The sequence below is a fragment of the Carcharodon carcharias genome, chromosome 16 (genome assembly GCF_017639515.1).
Source record: "Carcharodon carcharias isolate sCarCar2 chromosome 16, sCarCar2.pri, whole genome shotgun sequence".
Lineage (NCBI taxonomy): Eukaryota > Metazoa > Chordata > Chondrichthyes > Lamniformes > Lamnidae > Carcharodon > Carcharodon carcharias.
The window spans coordinates 43,985,217-44,004,534 of NC_054482.1; the positions used below are offsets into that span (position 1 = coordinate 43,985,217).

General features: G+C 43.6%; 1 protein-coding gene across 1 annotated transcript; it reads right to left on the minus strand.

The window, feature by feature from the left end:
- Positions 1-1,441: 1,441 nt before the first annotated feature.
- Positions 1,442-18,605, minus strand: tor3a (torsin family 3, member A). The gene is made up of 6 exons (XM_041207804.1): positions 18,536-18,605; positions 17,098-17,220; positions 14,132-14,397; positions 12,326-12,501; positions 2,278-2,402; positions 1,442-1,689 (listed from the first exon to the last, which is right to left on the minus strand). The coding sequence occupies exons 1-6, from the start codon at positions 18,603-18,605 to the stop codon at positions 1,442-1,444; spliced, it is 1,008 nt and encodes a 335-aa protein (XP_041063738.1).
- Between the last annotated feature and the right edge of the window lie 713 nt (positions 18,606-19,318).

A 19,318-nucleotide genomic window follows, 5' to 3' on the forward strand; every position in this document is an offset into this window, starting at 1 on the left:
GGTTGAGAGGTAGAGCGAGTGTCATTATCATATATCTGGAAGGAAAATACATGCTTGTGGATGATCTCATCTAAGGTGATGAGGAATGGAGGACAAGGTTACACCCATAGGGACAAGAAATTAAATGATTTCTGGAGATAATGCCAAGTGCATTTGGACAGGTAGGATTGAAGCATACAAAGCGATATCCCAGAAATGAATAATGGAGGAGGCTAATGTTGCCACCATTATCAAATGCTACAGAGAGGCCGAGGCAGGAAAGGATGAACCATGGTTACAATCACAGAGGATGTCAATCATTTAAAACACAGAAGGAAGATGCAATGGATATTTTTCTTAAAAATTATATCTTTGACATCTGATTTTCATTTTTAGAAATTTCTATATAAACCATCTAACATATCTAAACAAGTTACAACACAAAGGTGCTTTCAATTTTTTGAATGCACAATCATGTCTGGAATACAGCAACAACATCCCAGTGATATTGCACAACTTACATCACAAAATATTTTATACTCCAAAACAACTAAAATATATAGTTAAAAACTATATTTTTTTCTGTTCACTGCACCATCTTTCATTCACTGCTATAAGACCATAAGACGTAGGAGCAGAAGTAGGCTATTCGGCCCATCAAGTCTCCTCTGTCATTCCACGGGATCATGGTTGATCTGATAATCCTCAATTCCACTTTCCTACCTTTTCCCCATAACCCTTGATTCCCTTATTGATTAAAAATCTGTCTATCTCAGCCTTGAATATACTTAATGACCCAGCCTCTATGGCCCTCTGCTGCTTCCATTCACTGCCAGGCCAAGTGGCTATGGCCACTCTTAATCCCTATTTCATATTTCCAGTGGGTAACATAACTCTAATCTTTACCCCTCTGCCTGAAGTAAAGGGAAAAGTAAACTTGTGAGTTATGCCAGGATAGTTGTCAAGTTCACCTTCATTTTGAGGATTTGAGTGACAGTCAATGCTGGGCCTAGCTGATGGGAAAGCACACGGACTAGTGCTGAGGAGGTTCTAAATTGAGGGAAAGTTCCATAAACAATAAAGGTGCAAATGGCATCATGCTTCCACCTGGTTTTTACTCACTAAACAAATCCAGGCTTACATACTAGTGAATTCACACCTATTAACACTAGGAAAAATGGAAAGGACAGAACGTAACATTAATGAACGTATACAATGGTCAAGACTGCCGGAATGTTTTACTGGAGACTCAAGTAACCAGAATACAATTCTCCTTGTCTTTAAATTAAGTTAAAGGCACTCTTATTCCCTGTTCCTTGGGCCAGGTTTTTATTGTGGCCCTCGAAAAGAATAAGGCTGTAGTTTTTCTGCTAAGATTTAGACAATTTAATTTTGGGCCTTTGAGTCCCATAGAAATATTTCACTGTGTTCTTATGGGCTGTTTCTTGAACTTCTTAAAGCTTCAGGGCAGAAAAAAGTTAACCCGTTGTGAGACTGATTTGCAGCCTTGTGCGGCGAAGAGCTTTTCCTCCTTTGGCAAATACAGCAATCCCTTAGCTACTTCATCCAGGATGTCTAAATCATACTTGATTCCTCTGGACCGAAGAGCATCACGCACACACAACTTAACATGTTTGTACTCCAGAGGTAAGAAAGGGATGAAGAAGTCAATGAGGTTCTCAGTCACAAGGCCACTATGAGTAAATCCCCCTGGAAACAGTACAGAAGAAAGATTATGAATACTTGATTCTTGTCAATTGTTTGCTGCTTTTGTGGCTTCTTAAGCCTTTATTAATAGAACTGGTGGTGTCTCAGATTCACTCCACTGTGTTGGATGAATTGGAGCGGTGTCAGGAACATTGGATATGTACATCATTTCCAAAGTAACATTCATGATTTTACAGTTCTGATTCTGACCTTTCCTAATGCTAGGGGAAGATTCCTACAGACGAGAAAATTTAATGCTTTGCTGTTGTATATGGTCTCGACCAGAAATAAGTGATGGTCCTATTGCTGGTGGCTATTTGGTATTTTGAGTGAGTTCATTAGATTCAGGAATTAAACCATCTCGATTTTCAGCACACAGCCAACCACTGCTACACTGCAACCGGATTCCCTTCTTAAAGACCTTTCTTGTCCAGTTATTTATTCTCATTTAAACCACCCGATTCCCTTGTAATCCCCTACATTGTTCCATTGTCCATCTGGGTTCAGTAATGTCACCACATCTGGATCTCTGGAATCTCTCAATTTGTTCCTCTATACTAATGCTCTCTCATTTACTACAGTAGAATTTACCTCTCGAAGTTGTAGCTTCTCTTTGGATTTGGTGTTCCAAGTCCTCCATGGTGATCTCCTCTCGATTTTGTCCAGCTCGCCAAAATTCCAGTGTCACCCTGTTTATGGAATTTCCTCCTATGTTACTGAAAGCAGAGAATGTTTGAACATAATTAATATGTGATAATGCTGTGAAGCACAAAGCTGGTGGCAGGATTTTACATTGTTTATGCATTAAATCAGTATCAAGATACCAGTTAAGTGGTTAGTTATTGAATATGACCACAAATATCACAAATATTACCCTCATCGACCTTTTCTGTTACCTCTTCAAAAAACTTCAGCAAGTTAGTTAAACATGATTTCCCCTTTAGAAATCCATGCTGCTCTTCCTTAGCAATCCATATTTTTCCATGTAACTTCTAATTCTATCCCGAACAATTATTTCTAGAATCTTGCCCACCACTGAAGTTAAACTTACTGGTCTGTAATTGCTGGGCTTATCCTTACAAACTTTTTGAACAAGGACATAATGTTTGCTACTCTCCAGTCCTCTGGCACCACAGTCTACGAGTTGCAATTTCTACTCTCACTTCCTTCAATATCCTTGGGTGCATCTCATCTGGTCAGGGTGCATTGTCAACTTTAAGTACCAAAAGTCTATTCAACACTTCCTCCTTATCAATTTTGAACCCTTCTAGTGACAGAGTTTCCTCATCAGTCACCATGGCCTGGGTAGCATCTACCTCCTCGGTAAAGATGGATGCAAAGTATTCATTTAATACCTCAGCCATGGCACCTTCATCCTTAGAAATAAGGAAATCTGCTGTCCCTACCTGACCTAGCCTACATGTGACTCTACACCCACAGCAATGTAGTTTACTCTTAAATGTCTCCTGAGCAAGGGCCTAGCTAGCGATGCCCACATCCCATGAATGATTAAAAAAAATGATATTACAGCTGACTTTAAATCAAATACAGAATGCCTGCAAGGAAAATTTGCAAAGAACAGTAATAATCCTGAGGGTTGTGAGAGTTTTCAAAACCAGCCAAAGATGACCAAATAGTTGATAAAAAGGGAAAAAATAGAGAGAAAATTTGCAAGGAATGTATAAACAGATTGAGTATTTTACAATTACATAATAAGGAGAATAGCTGAAGTGAACGTTGGTCCTTTAAAGGCAGAGACAGGAGAAATTATGGGGAATGAGGAAATGGCAGGGACTTAGAACAAATATTTTGTCTGTTTTCACAGTAGGATACACACATTGCATAACAGTAAAAGAAGGTAACTAAGAAGCTAATGAGAATGAAGAAGTTAAAGTAATTAACATCACTTCTCTGCTATTTGAAACTTAAAGCACTAAAAACCAGTAAATCCCCAGCACCTGATGGACTACATCCGAGGGTTCACAAAGAGATAGCTGCAGAGATATTGGAATACTGGTTATGATTGTTCAAAATTCCCTAGATTCTGGAATGCTCCCAGTGGATTGGAAATTAGCAAATGTAACATCGCTATTCCAGAAAGGAAGGGGTGAGAAAATAGGGAACTACAGACCAGTTAGCCTGACACCAGCCATCAGGAAAATGCTGGAATCTATTATTAAGGAAATCTGAACAAAGCTCTTAGAAAATCATAGAAAAAACAGAGTCAACATGGTTTTACGAAAGGGAAACCGTGTTTGACAAATTTATTAGAGTTTTTTGAGGATGTAACTGGTAGGGTAAGTAAAGGGGAGCCAGTAGGTGTGGTACACTTGGATTTCCAAAATACATTTGATAAGGTGCCACATAAAAAGTTAACATGCAAGATTAGGGCACATAGAGTTGAGGGTACTATATTAGGATGAATAGAGGATTTTTAGTGGACAGGAAACACACAAGCAGCATAAATAGGGCATTTTCAAGTTGGCAGATTGTAACGAGTGGAGTGTCACAAAAATCAATGCAGGGGCCTTATTAGCTATTTACAATCTGTATTAATGATTTAGATAAAGAGACCAAGAGTAATGCATCCAAGTTTGTCGATGATACAAAGCTAGATAGCAATGTAAACTTTCAGGAAGACACAAAGAAACTGCAGAGATATAGACAGGTTAAGTGAATGGTATTGGATGGGGTTTAATGTGGGGAAGTTTGGTAGTAAAGATAGAAAAGGAGAATATTTTTTAAAAGGTGCGCAATTTGTAAATGTTGATGTACAGTATACCCAAGTCCCCCTGAAAAACACAAAGTTAGTATGCAGGTACAGCAAGAAATTAGAAAGGCAAATGTCATGTTGGCCTTCATTGCAAGGGGATTGGAGTACAGGAATAAGGAAGCTTTACTGTAATTGTATAAGGCAACACCTGGAGCACTGTGCAAAGGTTTGATCTTCATACCTAAGGAAGCATTTACTTGCCTTGGAGGTGTTACAGTGGAGGTTCATTAGATTGATTCCTGGGATGAGAGAGTTGTCCTACAATGAGAGGCTGAATAAATTGGATCTATACTCTCTGGAATTTAGAAGAACGAGAGTTAACATCATTGAAATGTGCAAAATTCTGAATGGGCTTGATAGGGTAGACACTGAGACATTGTTTACCCTGGCTGGGGAATCCAGAACACAGTGGCACAGTCTCAGGATAAAGGGTTGATCATTTAGGACTGAGGTGAGGAGAAATTTTCTTATTAAGAGGATGGTGAATTTTCTACCTCAGAGGGCTGTGGGCGCTCCATTCTTGAATAGATTCAGATCTGAGGTAGATGAGTCTTTAGTCTCTAAGGGAATCAAGGGATATAAAGAGTGTGTGAGAAAGTGGAGTTGAGGCCGAAGATCAGTCATGATCATATTGAACAGCAGAGCAGACTCAAGGAGCCGAATATTATGCTCCTGTTCCAAATTAATTTCTTATGAGCTCAAGGATCATCATATACTTCAAGAAAGGTGTTGATCTTGTTCCTTGTCACTAACATCCAAAGACACTAACTGAAGGATTTCTGATTGAGAATTAACTTTTGTAATAATTTGTAGTCAATAGGGATTGTACTTATTACAAAACAAAAACAGAATTACCTGGAAAAACTCAGCAGGTCTGGCAGCATCGGCGGAGAAGAAAAGAGTTGACGTTTCGAGTCCTCATGACCCTTCGACAGAACTTGAGTTCGAGTCCAGGAAAGAGCTGAAATATAAGCTGGTTTAAGGTGTGTGTGTGGGGGGCGGAGAGATAGAGAGACAGAGAGGTGGGGGGGGGTGGTGGTGGGGGTGTGGTTGTAGGGACAAACAAGCAGTGATAGAAGCAAAACAAAAACAGAATTACCTGGAAAAACTCGGCAGGTCTGGCAGCATCGGCGGAGAAGAAAAGAGTTGACGTTTCGAGTCCTCATGACCCTTCGACAGAACTTGCGTTCGAGTCCAAGAAAGAGTTGAAATATAAGCTGGTTTAAGGTGTGTGTGTGGGGGGCGGAGAGATAGAGAGACAAAGAGGTGGAGGGGGGGGCGTTGTGGTTGTAGGGACAAACAAGCAGTGATAGAAGCAGATCATCAAAAGATGTCAACGACAATAGTACAATAGAACACATAGGTGTTAAAATTAAAGTTGGTGATATTATCTAAACGAATGTGCTAATTAAGAATGGATGGTAGGGCACTCAAGGTATAGCTCTAGTGGGGGTTTTTTTTTATATAATGGAAATAGATGGGAAAAGGAAAATCTTTATAATTTATTGGAAAAAAAAGGGAAGGGGGAAACAGAAAGGGGGTGGGGATGGGGGAGGGAGCTTACGACCTAAAGTTGTTGAATTCAATATTCAGTCCGGAAGGCTGTAAAGTCCCTAGTCGGAAGATGAGGTGTTGTTCCTCCAGTTTGCGTTGGGCTTCACTGGAACAATGCAGCAAGCTAAGGACAGACATGTGGGCAAGAGAGCAGGGTGGAGTGTTGAAATGGCAAGCGACAGGGAGGTTTGGGTCATTCTTGCGGACAGACCGCAGGTGTTCTGCAAAGCGGTCACCCAGTTTACGTTTGGTCTCTCCAATGTAGAGGAGACCACATTGGGAGCAACGAATGCAGTAGACTAAGTTGGGGGAAATGCAAGTGAAATGCTGCTTCACTTGAAAGGAGTGTTTGGGTCCTTGGACGGTGAGGAGAGAGGAAGTGAAGGGGCAGGTGTTGCATCTTTTGCGTGGGCATGGGGTGGTGCCGTAGGAGGGGGTTGAGGAGTAGGGGGTGATGGAGGAGTGGACCAGGGTGTCCCGGAGGGAGCGATCCCTACGGAATGCCGATAAGGGGGGTGAAGGGAAGATGTGTTTGGTGGTGGCATCATGCTGGAGTTGGCGGAAATGGTGGAGGATGATCCTTTGAATGCGGAGGCTGGTGGGGTGATAAGTGAGGACAAGGGGGACCCTATCATGTTTCTGGGAGGGAGGAGAAGGCGTGAGGGCGGATGCGCGGGAGATGGGCCGGACACGGTTGAGGGCCCTGTCAACGACCGTGGGTGGAAAACCTCGGTTAAGGAAGAAGGAGGACATGTCAGAGGAACTGTTTTTGAATGTAGCATCATCGGAACAGATGCGACGGAGGCGAAGGAACTGAGAGAATGGGATGGAGTCCTTACAGGAAGCGGGGTGTGAGGAGCTGTAGTCGAGATAGCTGTGGGAGTCAGTGGGTTTGTAATGGATATTGGTGGACAGTCTATCACCAGAGATTGAGACAGAGAGGTCAAGGAAGGAAAGGGAAGTGTCAGAGATGGACCACGTGAAAATGATGGAGGGGTGGAGATTGGAAGCAAAATTAATAAATTTTTCCAAGTCCTGACGAGAGCATGAAGCGGCACCGAAGTAATCATCGATGTACCGGAGAAAGAGTTGTGGAAGGGGGCCAGAGTAGGACTGCAACAAGGAATGTTCCACATACCCCATAAAGAGACAGGCATAGCTGGGGCCCATGCGGGTACCCATAGCCACACCTTTTATTTGGAGGAAGTGAGAGGAGTTGAAGGAGGCTGAGCGTCAACTCGCAGACACTTCCTCCTACCTCTCCCTGGACCATGACCCCACCACTGAACATCAAGCCATTGTTTCCAGGACTGTCACTGACCTCATCTCCTCTGGGGATCTCCCTCCCACAGCTTCCAACCTGATAGTCTCCCAACCTCGGACGGCCCGCTTCTATCTCCTACCCAAAATCCACAAACAGAACTGCCCCGGTAGACCGATCGTCTCAGCTTGTTCCTGCCCCACAGAACTCATTTCTCGTTATCTTGACTCCCTTCTCTCTCCCCTTGTCCAGTCCCTTCCCACCTACATCCGTGATTCCTCTGACACCTTACGTCACATCAACAATTTCCAGTTCCCTGGCCCCAACCGCTTCCTCTTCACCATGGACGTCCAATCCCTCTACACCTCCATCCCCCACCAGGATGGTCTGAGGGCCCTTAGCTTCTTCCTTGAACAGAGGCCCGAACAATCCCCATCCACCACTACTCTCCTCCGTCTGGCTGAACTTGTTCTCACACTGAACAATTTCTCCTTCAACTCCTCTCACTTCTTCCAAATAAAAGGTGTGGCTATGGGTACCCGCATGGGTCCCAGCTATGCCTGTCTCTTTATGGGGTATGTGGAACATTCCTTGTTGCAGTCCTACTCCGGCCCCCTTCCACAACTCTTTCTCCGGTACATCGATGATTACTTCGGTGCCGCTTCATGCTCTCGTCAGGACTTGGAAAAATTTATTAATTTTGCTTCCAATCTCCACCCCTCCATCATTTTCACGTGGTCCATCTCTGACACTTCCCTTCCCTTCCTTGACCTCTCTGTCTCAATCTCTGGTGATAGACTGTCCACCAATATCCATTACAAACCCACCGACTCCCACAGCTATCTCGACTACAGCTCCTCATACCCCGCTTCCTGTAAGGACTCCATCCCATTCTCTCAGTTCCTTCGCCTCCGTCGCATCTGTTCCGATGATGCTACATTCAAAAACAGTTCCTCTGACATGTCCTCCTTCTTCCTTAACCGAGGTTTTCCACCCACAGTCGTTGACAGGGACCTCAACCGTGTCCGGCCCATCTCCCGCGCATCCGCCCTCACGCCTTCTCCTCCCTCCCAGAAACATGATAGGGTCCCCCTTGTCCTCACTTATCACTCCACCAGCCTCCGCATTCAAAGGATCATCCTCCGCTATTTCCGCCAACTCCAGCATGATGCCACCACCAAACACATCTTCCCTTCACCCCCCTTATCGGCATTCCGTAGGGATCGCTCCCTCTGGGACACCCTGGTCCACTCCTCCATCACCCCCTACTCCTCAACCCCCTCCTATGGCACCACCCCATGCCCACGCAAAAGATGCAACACCTGCCCCTTCACTTCCTCTCTCCTCACCGTCCAAGGACCCAAACACTCCTTTCAAGTGAAGCAGCATTTCACTTGCATTTCCCCCAACTTAGTCTACTGCATTCGTTGCTCCCAATGTGGTCTCCTCTACATTGGAGAGACCAAACGTAAACTGGGCGACCGCTTTGCAGAACACCTGCGGTCTGTCCGCAAGAATGACCCAAACCTCCCTGTCGCTTGCCATTTTAACACTCCACCCTGCTCTCTTGCCCATATGTCTGTCCTTGGCTTGCTGCATTGTTCCAGTGAAGCCCAACGCAAACTGGAGGAACAACACCTCATCTTCCGACTAGGGACTTTACAGCCTTCTGGACTGAATATTGAATTCAACAACTTTAGGTCGTGAGCTCCCTCCCCCATCCCCACCCCCTTTCTGCTTCCCCCTTCCTTTTTTTTTCCAATAAATTATAAAGATTTTCCTTTTCCCACCTATTTCCATTATATATATAAAAAAACCCCACTAGAGCTATACCTTGAGTGCCCTACCATCCATTCTTAATTAGCACATTCGTTTAGATAATATCACCAACTTTAACTTTAACACCTATGTGTTCTATTGTACTACTGTCGTTGACATCTTTTGATGATCTGCTTCTATCACTGCTTGTTTGTCCCTACAACAACACCCCCCCCCCCACCTCTCTGTCTCTCTATCACTCCGCCCCCCCACACACACTCCTTAAACCAGCTTATATTTCAGCTCTTTCCTGGACTCGAACTCAAGTTCTGTTGAAGGGTCATGAGGACTCGAAACGTCAACTCTTTTCTTCTCCGCCGATGCTGCCAGACCTGCTGAGTTTTTCCAGGTAATTCTGTTTTTGATTTGGATTTCCAGCATCTGCAGTTTTTTTGTACTTATTACAGTCAGTTGACCTACGTGACCCTAGAATGAGACCATGAAACATGGCAAAGTCAAGTGCGCTCAGAGTCCATTCTGGGTCAACAAGATAAAAACTCCAAAGTCTCCACCTCTGTCTCACTATTTCATTGATTGAACTCTATACAGAGTTACATTTCAATGCCAAAAGCCATAATTTCGGGTCATGAATTGTAAAGGTATCTGTACAATATCAGGATTTTATATTGAGGTCGAATACTTGGGCAATAATTGGGTAGAATGTTTGCCAGAAGCTGTGTTTTTCCAATTGAAGGGAAATTGATTTTCACATGATGAGACAGAAGCTCATTCACCTGGCATGTTGTCTTTGGGACACCAATACATCTGCACAATTCTGAGGTTTGAAAGTTCTATTCAGTCATTTTCCCCCTCTCTCTTCATTAAATGGCACGATAACTGAGTGCAGCATGCAAAAAATAATTGTGCGGAATAAAATGTCTTATATAATTGCCCCGAATGGTTGCTGGAGAAATTGTAATGAGTAAAAGCTGACAGCTGATTCCTCCATAGCCTACTGCATGCCCCAAGAACCCTGTTTCCAGCAGACTGCAGCGACCAGAACTGGAGTCTGACATTGTGTTATTGGGAGCTCTTTGAGAGTTCGTATAGTATATGGTTGCCAACCCTGTTTGAGGATATTTCTGGAGGACTGGTGACATGATGTTCTGACTATTCCCCCCCGAGCTCCCAGTCCATTATCTCTCTCTCTCTCCATAAATCTGCTGAACCCCAATTTCCTCCATTCATTTCTCCTTCTCCTCACCCCCCCGGTTTCCCCCTTGAATCCTATGAAATTAATTTCCAACCCACTGACAGCATCAGCCCTGGTCAAATTCATCAATGATCTCCAATGTAACTATGACTATAGTGCACGACCTCTCCTTGGTATCCCCATGGCTATAGATAAGGCCAATGACTCTGTCCTCCTCTGTTTTGTATGCTCTGTTGTGCACTTCCACGGCACTGCCATGTAATAGTTCCATGCAGCTGCTGCAGGGGTTGAGTCCATCTCCTTTAAAAGCTTCTTCCATACTCAACCATTAACCTCTGGTGGGGTTTAAAGCTCCCTTCTCCTCATTTTTTTTTGTATACCTCTCTTCAGTAGTAAATGGGGTGAATTTCCACCAGGATTCATCTGACTCTCCAATGAAACTTTGGCAGAACACAGCAGAAATCCCAGGAAGACAAAGGAAAGTCATTTTTACTGTTATTCCGGAGTTTGGCCCTTGAGTGGGAGAACCTCCAAAGAAATTCACCCTAATATGTACATACATTGTGTTAGCTGCCTTCTGTGTGATAATGACATACAAAACTATCTCTCTGCCACCATTCTTACCCTCATGACTGTCACTATGCTGCCCAATTACTCTGCAACATCATAATTGATAAGCCATCTCCAACTCATGTGCATGATGGCTGCTTACGTGCTATCCCATATCTTCATCTCCCATGCCCTCTCTAACTCACTGACTCCCCATGTCCAGTGCAATCTTTCTATAATGCGGACCCTTCTTTATACTTTCTTCAGTGGCCTCACTACTCTTTAACTTTTCAATCTTCTCCAGTATTATGTCCTGGCAGAAAGCTTTCACTTGTCTCACACATCTGTACTTTGTGTTGCAGTCCACCAAAACATCCCTCCTGGACTCTTCACTGGTAGTTGCCAAACAATCATCCACCATGTTTCTGCACTCATTGCCTGAACCCATCTGCTTGGTTACTTTCTCAAAATTTACACTTTTGACTATGTTTTCAGACGTAGCCAGCCTCTTGCTCATTTTCTTCCTTTGATTCTCCCTCCTCCCCACATCACTATATGTTTTGTGACAAAATAGTGCAAGTCGTTGTATTTGTGAATGCAAACCAGATGGTGGCATCATACATCAGCCTGTTCGTGCCTTCAGTTAAATTCTACACATGCACACTTTCCAATAGAAATCATTGGACGGCGCTTAAGAGTGGGAGATCTGTCTATATTTTTGTGAGGCCAATTATAGCATCTCTCAGTATTGCACCAACTAAGGAGGGTTTTTTACTCATGTACATTAGTAAGTGGGAAGAGTAGGTTAAAAGAAAGGTAAGTTAATGAGCCAAGACAAAAGATAAATAAAGGGAGGGAAAAACAAGAGTGTGGAATTACCCCAAGCTGAAAGATCCTGTTGCACTAGGAATGCCCATGAAAGAAAATGTAATGTTAGGGCAGGTTATCTAGAGTCACATGCAATCAGCTGCAATAACATCGATCTGGATAGTTCCACATCTACAGTTTTTTAAATGGGGTTGTGACACTGCGACTACAGTATTTGATCTTTGCGCAACATTTATCAATAGTAAATTTGATTTGAGCTGGCAGCTTTCAGGAGTAGGGCTATGAGCTGTACAGAGACAGTGCTGTTGGACTTCTGTGCAATTTTTGGGTTCATTTGGTTTGATCGTGAATTGGCTGAAGTCACTGAATAACACTGCAGCTCAAAGACCTCTTCCCTTCCCCCATGTCTAGAAGACTATGAAATCTAGTTATCCATTTATGGCACATCCATCCATTGACTGAATCCCAGAGCATACCTCCATCTAACTAAGAGCTAGCCCAATAAACAACTATGTTTCCACTATTTATGTATGTAATTGCATAATATAGGTTGAACAAAAGTACTCCTCTCCTTCAAAATTTCAAATGTAAGAAAGGTTAACAGTCAAAATATGCTAATTTGATCAATACATCGCAGCTATTAACTGCCTTTCTTCAGGCCGTTGACTGATTAAGCTACGTGACATTTTTATCTTTTGATTACCTTAAGAAAATAAACATGGACTTTCTGAAGTCCACCCCATCCACATGGTCATAATGGTCAATGTAAGGCTTGATGGCATCAATGAGGCCTTGATGTAGCTTTTCTGCCTCATCAAATATGAACAAAGATCGTTTGCACTGTTGTACAGCTGTCAGGATAAACTGCTGGAGTTGAGCCTGATAAAGAGAGGATAAATAACTGTGGGGGTTCCCAGCCTTTTATATTTCAGATTTTTATCTCTCCCACCACACCGCCCTCACCCCCCATACACCACCCCCCATCTTCTTTCTCTATATCACAGTCCATTTTCTATCCATGCATCCTCACTCTGAAAGGAACAGTATGAATGATTTAATTTATCATGACTGCGATCGATACCATTTAAATATAGCATGTCAGGTTAGTGAAGATATTCTGTGAAGACTGTGAGACTCGAACTCTCACTCTTCAGCTCAGGAGTTGGTTACCTTAGGCACCTGATTATCAGCTAAACTAAACTTCCCTCGCATTGGATAATACTTTTGAAAATAATGCTAATGTTATTCCATTCAATTAGTTTTAAATTACTTTAAAGTTGGAAGTTTTTTAAGCACAGATCTAATTGAAATGGTTCGAAGGCAACGATTAGATTCAAATTTTCCTTTCTTCCTTTCCCAAAAAGGCATATTTCACCTTAGTGCGGTATCCCACATAAATGGCTGCATGTTTGGCAAGTTTGGTGGACCAAAGCTGACATTTACTAAATACATTGGTGGAGCTAAACCTACTGAACCTGTTTAGAAAGGTATAATTAGAAAAGATGTCATCTTTGAATACAGGCATTACCCACTGCTAGCAAAAATCGAAAAATGGTTGTTTTAATTTCCACTTCTTTTTCAAGGTTTTCCTAAGTGACCCTGCTTCTCTTTCTTTCCCTCATTCTCAATGTTAATGCTTTCACTTTCCCCAGTTGCAGTTGTGCCCCCTTAATAACCTAGAACAAACATAATTTTTGGCTGGCGGATTTGAGTGACGTTGGGTGAAATCTTGCTGAGGCATCTGGCTGAAGAACTGGTGAGAGACTGGTGGTGCCTCTTTACAGGAAGGCCGCCAAACCATGTGCCAATCAGGCAGTGGTGAAGCCAGCAGCGGGCCTTCCCCCGGAATCAAGATCCCCGGGGCCGAAGTCCCACCTTGCAAGAACTGCCAGCCAATCAAATGTCAGCAACTTTTGTACTAAGCTGCGCCACTGAGGAGGCCATGGCTGCTGCCGGAAGGACACCCTCTGGAGTCGCAGCATTGCTTCAGGTAAGTAATGTGGTGGGGGGAGGGGTGGGTGTGGGGGGGGGCGTTTGGTTTTGTGGGGTGGAGGTCACAGCAAGGGAAGCAAGGGGAGTCAGATGCAAGGGCAGGGGGCTGGCTCTCAGCGGGCCCCCCTTCCTTATCCCCAATCGCTTGATCAGACACTGAGTGCCTTTGATTGAGGGACTCCCTCCCCCACCCCCTCCCTGCAAGGTAACAAGTCTTCTGCACAATTTTACCTGTCGCTAACGCTGCATGGCGACAGGCCCATTTGCAGCTGGGTTAATCCCAGCTGTGGCGGCATGAGGCCCTTAAGTTGTCATTAATTGGCCACTCAAGGGTCTGAATTGGCAGCAGGGTGGGAAGGCCAGCGGGGTCAGGTGCACCCACACCCCACCGAATTACATGTCCTTCCTGCCTCCAAGCTCATCACCAGTGAGATTCCACACACTGAGTCAATAAATTGGCATACTGAATATGGCTGAGTGAGCTGGGTGTCTAGTCGTTCCATTCACCTTTGCTTACCTTGTAAATGTCGACCATATTGGCAAGTGGAAAGTGGAAGGGAGCGATGTAGAAATGCACACACTCACTTCTCAGCCCATCTCGGTACAGGTTGTCTGCTATCATTTTGGCCACGAAGTTCTTGCCAGTACCAGACCAACCATGGAAGGAGAGCGCCAGTGCTTTCTCAGGGTTTTTGGTTGCTAAGAAACCTTTCACTGCTTTCACCACAACCTCCTTGGCCAGGTGCTGCCCGTGTAACTTTTTGCTCAGGTCATGGTCAAGCCCTGGTTAGAAAATGCACAAAAGCAAATCTTATTGTACTTTTCCATTCCTACCTTTGAGGATGTTCTGTTTATAACTTAGTTATCTAAATGGAAAATGATGGGGTGGAATTGGGTTCAGTAGCGTGTTTAGTGGGTACTGTGTGGCCTCTTAAGTTTCAAAAATAACAACATGCACATCCGCAACATGCACTTTGTAGAGGAATTAGTGCACATGCACCTAAAGGCTGCTGGCAGGAAGAGGAGCGGGCAGATCAGACCATCAATCAATGTGGAGTGAAGGTTTTGCCCATGTAACTGCCTACACAACAAGCTCCTGCTTTCAATCTTGCTATTTTATTGCAGTTGCAAAACCTTGCTCATAGAAAGAGGGAAAGAAAACTTTAGGATCCATGTTTCTTTTAAGTAGTTCTAATATGATAAAGACAAGTTCTATGTAAAAGAAAGGAATACATTTGTTGAGGCTTGTGACTTTTTTGCTGTTCCTAAAATTTCTAAGGGGCAGTTCAATGGGATAAAGAAAGTGGGATCGACCCTACCTTCCAATAGCATTCCTGGGCCACCTTTAGCAGGAGACCAATAGAAGTGGGTGAAGAACCATAGAACCCCTGCCTCAGTTCATCTCACAATCAGGTAGTTTATGAAAAGAAGCCTAAAGGCACATGCTGTGCCCCTAGCTAAGCTGTTCCAGGACAGTTCCAACACTGGTATCTACTCGTCAATGTGAAAAATTACCGAGGTATGCCTTGAACACAAAAAGCAGGACAAACCCAATCCAGTCAATTACCGCCCCAGCAGTCTACTCTCAATCATCAGTAAAGTGATGGAAGGGGTCATCAACAATGCAATCAAGCGGCACTTGCTTAGCAATAAGCTGCTCACTGATGCTCAGTTTGGGTCCTGGCAGGGTTACTCAGCTCCTCGCCACATTACAACCTTGGATAAAAAATAGGCAACAGAGCTGAACTCCTGAGGTGGGGTGAGGTGAGAGTGACTGCCCTTGACATCAAGGCAGCATTTGACCGAATGTGGCACCAGGGAACCCTAGCAAAACTGAAGTCAATGGGAATCGGGGTAAAATTCTCCACTGGTTGGAGCCATACCAAGCACAAAGGAAAATGGTTGTGATAGTTGGAGATCAATCATCTCAGTTCCAGGACATCATTGCAGAGTTGCTCAGAATAATGCCCTCAGCCCAACCAGCTTCAGCTGCTTTATCAATGACCTTCTTTCATCATAAGGTCAGAAGTGGGGATGTTCACTGATGATTGCACAATGTTCAGCACCATTCGTGACTCCTCAGGTAGTGAAGCGGTTCATGTCCAAATGCAGCAAGACCTGGACAATTTCCAGGCTTGGGCTGACAAGTAGTAAGTAACATTCACGCCAAACAAGTGCCAGACAATGACCATCTCCAACAAGAGAGCATCTAAGTATCGCCCCTTGACAGTCAATGGCATTAACATCGCTGAGTCCCCCACTATTAACGTCCTGGGAGTTACCATTGACCAGAAACTGAACTAGACTAGCCATATAAATACTGTGGCTACAACAGCAGGTCAGAAGCTAGGAATCCTGTAGTGAATAACTCACCTCCTGACTCCCCAAAGCCTGTCCACCATCTACAAGGTACAAGTCAGGAGTGTGATGGAAACTCTCACTTGCCTGGATGAGTGCAACTCCCACAACATTTAAGAAGTTTGACACCGTCTAGGACAAAGCAGCCTGCTTGATTGGCACGACATCCACAAACATTCACTCCCTTCACCACCGACGCACAGTGGAGCAGTATGTACCATCTGCAAGGTGCACTGCAGGAATTCACCAAGGCTCCTTAGACAGCACCTTCCAAACCCATGACCACTAACATCTAGAAGGACAAGGACAATCAGCACAGGGAAACACCACCACTTGTAAGATCCACTCCAAGCCAGTCACCATCCGTCTTGGAAATATATTGCTGTTCCTTCAATGTAGCTGGCTCAAAATCCTGGAACGTCCTCCCTAACAGCACTGTGGGTGTATCTACACCACATGGACTGCAGCAGTTCAAGAAGGTGGTTCACTACCACCTTCTCAGGGGCAATTAGAGATGGGCAATAATTGCTGGCTGTCAGTGATGGCCACACCCCATGAATGGATAAAAAAATATAAATAAATAAATAAATAAAGAGACCCACAGTTGAAGAAGATGGGGTACACAAGTGATGCTGCCAGGATATATTGTGAGTTTGACTGCTGAGCACCTATTTGCTTGGGCATCCATCCAGTTGATGTCAATTATTAGTTGGGGTAGTCTGAAATCTATACCAGTGCGCACAGCGCTAATTATTTGCAAGAAACTGCTGTGAGTCGACCTTAGGGTCGAACATACTCCCTAAAGCAAAACAAAGGAACGTAATCTCATAAAGCACAACAGACACATGCCTGTGCTCCTTAGTTGAAGAGCAAACAACCCTGGATTCACCTAGTTCTGTCGAAGGGTCATGAGGACTCGAAATGTCAACTCTTTTCTTCTCTGCCGATGCTGCCAGACCTGCTGAGTTTTTCCAGATAATTCTGTTTTTGTTTTGGATTTCCAGCATCCGCAGTTTTTTGTTTTTATTTTTGTTTTTATTTTTAACTCCTTGAAGTTAACAGGGTACTACTTGGGTACATTGGGCTGTCTTCTAACACTGTCCAGATCAATTCTTATTTACAAACCTGTGATGTTGTTAATTAGGCGACAGTCTCCTGATTCACAGCACTCATGGACACTGCAGTACCAGTTTAGTATCTCCTGATAACCACCCTGGATTATAAAAGACCAGGCCTCCATAGTGTTGGCTGAAACCAAAGAAGAAAAAAATGTTTTATATCATAAAGAAGAGAGTTTTGGGGATTGAATCTTTCGGAGTCTCTTTATTTAAAAAAAATTATTAAATTCACCAAAATCACACACTTTTTTGCCTATGGTGCAGAATTATTTGAGGTGGTTGCTACATAGTGAATATCCTGAACATTATATTGAAAGTCACATCTTTTTCTGATATTATGAGGATTACTTTGAGCACATACGGTAAGTGAAAGGCAGTGGTTGTTTTAAGCAGTATGTAGTAACTGAGGGTGTTCCTCAATTCTGGCCTTCACTTCATGCCAAACACTCCAGAAGAATCATCACCTACACAGGGGAGAGACCTACACTCCTGATGCTTCACAGTCATTCAGGTTGTAAAGTGTCCCACAAGTACTTAATTCATGTTTGTTGTTGAAGGAGTGGGCGCAGTCATTCAAACATATAAATTAAGTGCAGGAGTAGGTCATTTGGCCCCTTGAGCCTGCTTCACCATTTGATAAGAGCATGGCTGATCTGATTGTGGCCTCAACTCCACTTTCCTGTCTGTCCCCCTAAACACTTTGTCTCCCTTGTCAATCAAGAATCTGTCTAACAGCCTTAAAAATATTCAATGACCCAACCTGCACCATGCTTTGGGGAAGACTAATGACCCTCTGAGAGAAAAAAATTATCCTCATCTCCCTCTTAAATGGAAAACCCCCTATTTTCAAACTGCACCCTGTAGCTTTAGTTTCTCCCATAAGGGAAAACATCCTTTTCAGCATCCACCCTGTCAAGTCCCCTCAGAATTTTATATGTTTCAATAAGATCACCTCTCATTCTTCTAAACTCCCAACCTGTCCAACTTTTCTTCATAAGATACCCCTTCATCCCAGGAATCAGTCAAGTGAACATTCTTTCAAATGCTTCCAATGCTATTTTGCCTTTTCTTACATAAGGAGACCACAACTCTGCACTGTACTGCACATGTGGTCTCGCCAATGGCCTGTACAACAGTAGCAAAACTTCACTACTTTTATTTTCCATTCCCCTTGCAATAAATAACAACATTACATTTGACTTCCTAATCGCTTGCTGTATCTGCATAATAGCTTTTTTTGGTTCATGCACCAGGATATCCAGATCCCTCTGTATTGCAGTTTTGTAATCTTTCTCATTTTCTATTCTTTTCTATTCTTCCTGCCAAAGTGGATGAGTTCACATTTATTCACATTGTACTCTATATGCCATTTTTTTGCCCACCTACTTAACATACCTAAATTCCTTTATCCACTCTTTCTGTCCTCCTCACAATTTATTTCCTACCTACCTTTGTGTCATCAACAGTCACCTTGGACATCTTCATTTTGATGGTCGGCATTGTGTTGTCAGTCATGTTCTGATGCTACAATGCACCCATGGACCTGCATTCTCTCTGCCTGTTAGGGGGTTTGCAATGGGGATATCAGACTGTCACTACTTCCCCCTCTCATTACCATCATAAAGGGAAATCTGGAGACCAGAAAAACTCCAGAAGGAAGGAAATACAGTTCTAGTGTTCCTTTTAAAAGGTTACAATGAGTTAAAAGGGAAATCTTCCATTTACAGCAAGATGACTGTGGGAGCAGCAACAAGAACACCTCAGATTTCAGATCTATATATGATGGTTCTGGTGGAAGCAGTCAATGCAAAGAGGGATCATCTCAAAGAGCAGGAAGCCCTGTGGAGAAAGTTACAGAGGAGGTAAGTGCAACCCTGATGACTGCCATAGAGCTGAGACAGTTTCAGTGGCTTTGCAGCCGTGGCTGTCAAGGCACTTTTGTCAATATATTTCCTCTACCATTGCTACTCACCTCCTGACTTTTTTTACTCTTTCCCTCTCAGGAGAACTCAATAATGCAAAAGGAAACCACGCCAAACACCCAAATATCATCTACACTTCCCAGTTATGCTTGCGACTTGTATGACCTACCTCAAGGGCTGCTGCTAGTTTTCGATTCTCATCACTGTGGGCTGCGTGCACTCATGGCTTACAGTGTCCATGCCACTCTCAGACCTCAAACATGGTCTCCTCTTCCTCTAAAGAAAAACTGACCTTCAAAGGAATAC